Here is an 8425-nt window from a genome sequence, read left to right on the forward strand (position 1 = left end):
TGTGAGAGGATTTCCCATTACTGTTGCTGAATAACATTATTTATATTTATGGGGGGTGGCATTGAGGCTGGAAACAAACACATCTACACATCTGTTATTGCACAACTTTATAACTTCATAACCTGTGTCGTTTTTGACTGATGTGACTCAGAGTGCTGTCGGGAATATAACATGTCATTTGTGTGTTGCTGAAACTTGACTTGTGCATAATTTGATTAAGATGCACTCTGCACACCTTGGTGGAATATTTTCTGGGTGTGTTGCAGGCGCTGACTCAGAAATACATGTGAAAAGTAGCATATGTTCAATATCCAGAGGCATTCCACCTGGTTTCTGCAGAAAATTTTTATAGGTATATTCAGGACATTGAAATAAATTATCTTCTCAACTCTATAAAAAAAAAAAAAGAAAATGTAAAAAGCAGGAGAAAGCAGTGCCGCACTGATCCCCGCCATGGGCTTTTAAAAGTGGGTCTGTTCTCACACCTCTTTTGAAATCAGACAAAGCAGGTAGAGTATAAAGTGTTGAAGTTTCACAAAAGAACAGGCCAGAGAAAATTAGGTAAGGGATGGAGAGAAAAGAGAAAAAGTTGTTTTTCAATGGGGTAATTTTAGTTCCTTTATTTGTGTGAAGCTCATAAAGTTAGTCTGTTTTGGAAAAATTGGTTGATAATGTGTCTGTGGGTAGAGGCAACACTAAGAAAAAGGGATCAGGAGATGGAGGGATTGGCTTATTGGCTTTTGGCACTAAGTAACTGGGGTTAATTTTGCATCAAGTTGTGTAAGCCAAGTGAACATAAAAATTGGAGGCAATTTTCTGTTTAACTACTTATCTTTTAAATCAAATAACCAAACCCTTTTGGTTTTGAGTGTATCATAATGTTATGAAAAAAATTTTTTTTGGTCTTTAAATATCTTAAAATGAGAAAAGAAAACCTTTTAAAGAACAACACAACATATTACACCCTGTTATGTGTTACATATAACAACTTGACATGAATTGACATGCATGAAAAAAACAACTGAGCTAAAAATGCAAAAGCAGTGTGTGCGACAAAACTCATTTAGTTGAAACAGTTTTAGAAAAAATAAGTTGAAGTAATTACTTTCTGGGTTATATAATCAGTCTCTTATCATTGTGAAAGACTTTATGCCCAGTGTTACTTCAATTCATTGAGATTGAGAACAATTCCTTTTGCACAGCTCACTTAAAGGTCTGTACACAGCTTGGGGCGAGGCTTGGACAGTGGCCTTTCTGTGTGGAGTTTGCATCTTCTGTTTGGGTTCTCCGCCCTCCTCCTACTGTCCAAAGACATGCATGTTAGGTTAATTGGTTACTCTAAATTGCCCATAGGAGTGAGTGTGAGCGTGAGTGGTTGTTTGTCTCTGTATGGCTGCAATGGATTGGCAAGCTGTCCAGGGTGTACCCTGCCTTACGCCCAAACACTGCTTGAATAGGCTCCAGCATACCTGCGACCCTTCATTAGACTAAGCTGTTAGGATAATAAATTAATATATATGTGTATATATATATATATATACATATATACTATCTATCTATCTATCTATCTATCTATCTATCTATCTATCTATCTATCTATCTATCTATCTATCTATCTATCTATCTATATACATACGTGTGTGTGTGAGGCAGTATATCTATCTATCTATCTATCTATCTATCTATCTATATACAAGGCAGGGAATACAAGAGAATATAAAAGTATGTGTTTACATATGTGTTCTGTGTTCAGATTTGGAGAGAGGAAGTGGAAGAGAGAGAGTAAGAGCAAACCAGTCTGTGAGTCACATCACACACAGGGGGCTGTGGTGCAGAGGGTGGGTCAAAGCTTAAACTTGGGACCAACCCACTCCAAGCCCATTTGGGTATTTAAGACCGAGTCCTTCCTTCCAACTTCTAAGCTACTCACAAAACTCTATTTTCCTGCAGTATTTTTCTGCTCATCGTCTCATCCATCTTAACAGCATGGGTTTCCAGAAGATTTATCTGGACAAACTGGCCCGGACCCTTCAGATCCGGAACCTGCTGCTTCGTCAAGCCCTGGCAGAGTGTTTAGGCACTCTTATTCTCGTGGTAAGTTTGTTTCTTCGTGTTGTCCAATTACTAAATTGTATAATCCTTAGTCTTTTTATAGAGTAAAATAATTGTCATACCTGTGAGCAGTGCCCTCCGATTAAACATAGAGATTGGAAGCTAATATTTATGGGGAGTCTTCAGGAAATGAATACAAATCCTTGGAAAACATACATTCCTGCACATAGTGTGCAGCCTATATTGAAAATATGGATCATTTAATGAAAACCTTACAAAGTCTGTACTAGAATCTATGTAATATTGACAGCAGGTGGCCTCTACCTCTGTCTGAATGCTCTTTTCTCCCCAAGTATCCTCACAGTTCAATTGTTTCTGTGTGCTTTTCACTATGCAGCACTTGTAATCTATACTTTTTATGTAGTGAAGGAAGATAAATGAATGCAAAACAAAAAAGGGAGTAAAGTCCAACACTTTGTGTATACTGAACATATTTGCGCCAAGAATTTAAATGTAGTGTTACTTACACTGAAAAGCTGAATAAAAAACACAAGATGGTGATCTTTGAGTCGACAAAACCATATTTGCAATCACGCATTTTATCATATTTGAAAGAGCCGATGGGATCCAACATCTATTAGCTATAATCTTACATCTTTTCATCACATGACAAGGAGGTCTGTTTTTGTTTATGTGAACACACTACCAGTCAAAGGTTTGGACACAACTTCCCACCGGGTTTAATGGGAAAGTGTGTCCAAATTTTTGACTGGTAGTGTAGATGTTCAGCCAATAACTTTTTATATAGCCTCAGATTAGCAATGGCAAACCACATCAAAAAGGACTATCTCATGAATAGTCAGGCTTAACATGGTGCAGTTTCTGGCAGGATTAACAGGTGACAGATGGAAAATACACAGGTAGAACAATAGATTTCACTTTTATCAGCTTGTCAACATCATTTTACTTCCTCAGTCACAGATTATTGAAGTTGTACCTGGACGTTTTTGTTTACCGTTCTCTCTGTGCAGATCCATTTTAAATTCATGGTTCACTGTTTCTAACTCAACGGCTCAAATCGTTGAACAAGAATTTAATCAGTGCAGTTCATGTGAAAGATATGTAAAAATCATCATGCCTTAACTAGTTTTGGCTTCAAGCTTCATTTCAGAGAACCAGTGAAGACTCCAAATTTTTTCTAAACATATGGAAATGTTCTTCAACTCCAACTGGGTTTTCTATCACGCCCCCCCCCCCCCCCCCCTCCCCCCCCCCCCCCCCCCCCCCCCCCCCCCCGAGAAGTGACTTGCATTCTCTGCTTTCAGCCAGCATTTCAAAACTTTGATCTGAAGAGCAGCATTGGGACGACCTTTGAAAATCACATCTTGAATCTTAAAAGATCTTCCAAGTACTGGTTTAGAGACTGGTTCCAGGCCAGCAGATTTTTCTTTTCTTTTCTTTTTTTTTTTTTTTTTTTGGCTTAAGCTTCAAGACAATTGCCAAGTGTGTGTATCTGTCAGTTGAATGATTTGGATTTTATTTAAAAGGTCCCTGCCTGTGTTCAAAGTTGGGAGCAGCTGCATGGATGCACAAGCAGCTGAATAAGGTTATTTATTGTTGTCTTTTGCAGTAAAATAAAAGAACTGAAACAGTAATGCAGCAACATCACTGTTGAGCATGAGCTGTTTAGTAACCCATAGATTCAGTCAGATTCAAATCAGACCTTTCTTGTGGAACAATGTCTAAGTAGGAGAGTTGGCATTTCCAGGGTGTTGGCCTGTCATCTGTAATCCAATGCATCTGACATTAAGAACTGGAACTAATTCCCTGTAGTTACGTATCTCCTCTTACCAGACAACTAACTTCTAATTACCCTAATGTGAGTCCAAGTCAGTGTTTTTACCAGATTTATGTAAATTCTTCTCTCAGATTGTATAAATTAATTTGGTATTTATGTGAATGGGACTAACAGGAGCTCATAGTGACTGACATTTGGCCATAAAAATCACCCTTAATCCAGGGAATCTGTGTGGCAATGCTTCCTTTACATTTCTCTCTCATAAAAATAGAATGAGTGTACTTACAGACAATTCCTAAGCATCTAGTCTCCAGGCAAGGAGGTCACTCATGTCATGACAATAAAGTTTTAGTATTTTTATAGACAGATTTTTATCTGAGCTTGACACCACATTCTGAAGCCAAAACAGCTCAGCAGAATTTTAACGTGGGGCTGATTAATGTGCTTTTTCCCAAGTTATAGCTGTTCATGGGTGGAAAAGAGTTTAGTCTAAGACCAGTGATCATGAACGCCCCTCAGGCGCCAGTCTCTCTGAGCATGGTTTCCTCAAGCTAACCTCAAAATTTGAGTTGTGTGGTCTGACTGAAAAGCATCCACATAGGGGGGCTAAGAAAGTAGCAGGCTAAGCATAGACCACACATGCTTTCTGAACCAAGCACTCACAAAGAGAATACATATGATCGCAAAGAATGCCAAACACACAGTTTACCACCTGCCTGGCAGTACTGTTGTAAAAAGACAATATACTTGTAAAGCCTTTTCTCAGCATTCGAAGTGAAAACTAAAAATGAGTTGTTTTTTTAATCAAACTTTGAGAGAAACAATTCCTCCCCAATACAGGTCAGCATATTCAGGTATTCCTTTTGTATTTAAGGAATACTGCAGATGTCTATGCTTTTATTAACACAAAGGAGCTCTTTTAGTTCTGAACAGGGATTTTGTTCAATTGGTTCCACTGATAATAATCACATATTTTCATCCCTCAGCTTGACCTTGACTGCCTGACATGGAACAATATTTGCAGTCTTTGCTGTTTTTTAAACAACGCCGAGATGTAAGGCTGAAATGTAATGGGAAATCCCTTTTGACGAAAATCAATTAACCCTCTTTCGGTGAAAAGAACATGTTCTTGTCTGAAGAATAAACAGAAGTGGCAACTTTATTATCCAGGATTAAAATTAATTTCACACAGCAAATCAGTGGCATGATGCCTCAACAACAGAAACAACTCAAAGCTTATTCTCTTTGTACTGCTTTGACCCTCAGTTAAATTTTGTTTTCTTCCTTCCCTCCAGATGTTTGGCTGTGGTGCCGTAGCCCAACTGGTTCTGAGTGGTGGTACCCATGGCATGTTCCTCACCGTCAACTTTGCCTTCGGCTTTGCTGCTACGTTAGGCATCCTGGTCTGCGGCCAGGTATCAGGTATGCAAATTGATTTTCCTACCAAGGCAAGCGCTAACACAGAGCATATTTCTGGTTACCAAACTATGAATTTAAATAAGTAACTTCTTCCTAAGTTACATACATGAGCAGATATCTCTTTGAGCATTGATGTCAAATTATATTTGCAATATTGTATAAAACATATGGAATATAAACAAAACTAGTGTCAATGAATTCAGAGCTATTTGATTTTTCAGGTTGGGTTATTGTGCTTTTAGCCTACTGACATCTTGTTTAAATGATTCTAGGAGGCCATCTGAATCCTGCAGTCACCTTTGCAATGTGTCTGCTTGGAAGAGAGCCCTGGAGAAAGTTCCCCATGTATTTCCTTTTTCAAACAATTGGTGCTTTTTTCGGTGCCGCTATCATCTTTGGATTGTATTACGGTAAGAGATTACGCCATCTCATGAGCCCCAAACATTACAAGCAGATTTTGTTTTACCTGTGCGTCATCTATTTTTGTTTGTATCCCTTTAGATGCCTTGTGGGACTTTCCTGCAGCTTACAATATGACTGACCCCACAGAAACAGCTGGCATCTTTGCTACCTACCCTGGAAAGCATCTCACCATTGTCAATGGCTTCTTTGATCAGGTATTCTTTGAAATACAGGCAGTTATCAGGCACAAGTTGTAAAATTTCAAATATAGATCATGAAGTTAACAAATTTCTTACACATGTACCTTTCTACAACAGCTTATTGGCACAGCTGCTCTGATCGTTTGCATTCTGGCTATTGTGGATCCGTATAACAACCCCATCCCACAAGGGCTGGAGGCCTTCACTGTGGGATTTGTGGTTCTGGTCATCGGACTGTCGATGGGCTTTAATTCCGGCTATGCTGTCAATCCTGCCAGAGACCTTGGACCACGTATTTTCACTGCTTTGGCCGGATGGGGGACAGATGTTTTCACGTAAGAGCAGACATTTTTTAGACTTTTTTTTTTTTTTTAGCTATGTTTGTATAAATGTCCATCACACCTCTTTTTATCGATTTACTATAACTTCCTGGTGACAACTGATTTTGTGTCTCCCCACAGGGTTAGAAATGGCTGGTTCCTGGTGCCTATTTTTGCCCCGTTCCTTGGCACTGTCATTGGCGTGATGATCTATCAAATGATGGTTGGTTTCCATGTGGAAGGAGAGGCACGCGACAAAAAAGAGAAAATGGACGAGGAAAACATGCAACTAACCAGCGTCAATTCCAAAGGCAATTCCAAAGAGGCTGGCAAAGACATGCTCTGAATCTGGTAGAAAAAAAATGCAGCTAATCACTTCAAAACATGCACATGTAAATACTGTCCCACCACAAAGTTTCCTCTCTGCTGCAGCTGTATTTTTTAAAAACACATTTCCAGCTATTGAAACATGTCCCGAGGAAAATGTGTTTGTTAAATAAGTTAGTTTTTTTATGTGGTCGAAAAAGTGTTTAATATTGTAGAACTATGTACAGTATGAGTAGAAGCCATTCCTGAAACAGAATGACATTACTTCCTCTAAGAGAAACATTTTGGGCTTAGTCTCTATCTCACTTAAGTTTTAATGGTATTGTATCCTTTATAAACTTTCAGTTTGTTGAATTTTATGGAATATTGTGTTTCATGTCTACAATAAAGATATTTGTCTATAGTTTATCTGCATTTTCTTTGTTCAGGGATTTCAAAAGCTCAGAAGCTCAGAGCTTCCAGCTTATAGTAATCTCCTTCATTCTCCTTTTTTTTCCTCTTAGGACAATTTCCAGTGTCTGACAGTTCATTTCTACATGGGAAAAATGTTATACATTTCATATAATGTAAGCATTAATGCATATAAGTGTTTGATCCTCTAGTTTCAAGAGGATCAAGTCACTTATGTGTATATAGTCTAGAGTCTAGACTATATGAACTCTGTTGTCTGAGCTGACAGATGATGTTGAGGTGTTTCCCACAATATGAACTACTTTGCCATTGCTCTCATTTACCAGCTAGCAAAAGCTGTTCTTTTAGATATATTCAAAAACCAATTCACAAATATATTTTGTATTTTGATATTATTTCATTAGAAAAGCTGATTGATCCTTATTTTCATTTTTTATTACAAGTAAATGTTATGTAAAATGTTATCATATTTTAATATAAAATTGACATCATATGTTGCAGGGGACATATAAATAGCAGATCACAGCCATGGTATTATTTTAATCTGATCAATATTATCATCATTATTTATTATTATTGAAGAGTAGAGGTACTATGTGAACCCTGATAAGAAGCTTTTAGTCCATTGGTTTTAGTTGTGCTGACTTGTATCTTATAACAGTCCAGCATTTATACTTGTTGATGTGTGAGTAAACTGTGTTTCATGGTTGGGTGCAGTACTGGAATGTGAGTCTTGAATATACAAAGGTAGAGGGGAAATGCTTTTAAACCAAAACAATAAAGTTCTGTTTCCTATTGTTTGATATGTGGCTCGTGTTACCCTCCTGTTATAGTCATTTGTTTACCTTTTCATCACAAATGCTTCTCATTTTCTGGTCCTAAATGGACTCAAAATACATAAGATAAGAAAAGTGGAGCAAACCAATGACGAACACTGCACTAAAAAATACTTCCTGTGTTGAGATACCCCACAGAGTCAGTTGAGGACATTTTTTTTTAAAGACTTCTGTAAATGAATTATTTTGAAATAAAGTTAAGCAACAATATTATTACACAAACCTGTGTATTTCCTTAAACATTCCTAGTAATATTACAGGGGGACAAAATAGTATTAAGATTGCACATATAAGAAAAAAAAGAAAAAGACTGAAAGTGGGAATGGTGACCTCTGGTATTTTAAGATGCTCTATTATGACTAGTTCCAAGCAGAATCCTCCAAACAGAATTGGGTTTCATTTAGCACATAAATCAGGTCAGCTTTGGTAGACTGGGATGTACATTCCTTTTAATTAAAAACCCATCATGCTTACTTGCAATTCTTCTAAATGAAAACATACACACATAAGACACGCTGGCCTTGCTTAGTTGTCTGAGAGAATTTCAAGTGTTGGTTTCTTTAAAAAAAAAAAAATAAAAAAAAAAAGGAAATGAAAGATACTGTTTGATAAGGATCATAGCATGTTGTGAAAGTGATCGCATACAGAAATGCCTCAACA

At 37.5% G+C, this 8425-nt stretch overlaps 1 protein-coding gene across 1 annotated transcript; it reads left to right on the top strand.

The window, feature by feature from the left end:
• Nucleotides 1-1955: 1955 nt before the first annotated feature.
• Nucleotides 1956-6921, top strand: LOC306764202 (aquaporin-3-like). Its single transcript, XM_079251253.1, has 6 exons — nucleotides 1956-2094; nucleotides 5146-5272; nucleotides 5542-5679; nucleotides 5771-5886; nucleotides 5989-6206; nucleotides 6333-6921. Exons 1-6 carry the CDS (start codon nucleotides 1987-1989, stop codon nucleotides 6535-6537), a joined length of 912 nt encoding a protein of 303 aa, XP_079107379.1. The 5' UTR covers nucleotides 1956-1986; the 3' UTR covers nucleotides 6538-6921.
• The last annotated feature ends 1504 nt before the right edge of the window (nucleotides 6922-8425 follow it).

The sequence above is a fragment of the Telmatherina bonti genome (assembly GCF_933228915.1).
Source record: "Telmatherina bonti genome assembly, chromosome: 13".
NCBI classification, from domain to species: domain Eukaryota; kingdom Metazoa; phylum Chordata; class Actinopteri; order Atheriniformes; family Telmatherinidae; genus Telmatherina; species Telmatherina bonti.

Coding starts and splice junctions, on each gene's coding strand:
- LOC306764202 (XM_079251253.1), top strand. CDS start 1,987: ATGGGTTTCCAGAAGATTTATCTGGACAAACTGGCCCGGACCCTTCAG. Junction 2,095..5,145: donor TAGGCACTCTTATTCTCGTG/GTAAGTTTGTTT, acceptor CCTTCCCTCCAG/ATGTTTGGCTGTGGTGCCGT. Junction 5,273..5,541: donor GGTCTGCGGCCAGGTATCAG/GTATGCAAATTG, acceptor AAATGATTCTAG/GAGGCCATCTGAATCCTGCA.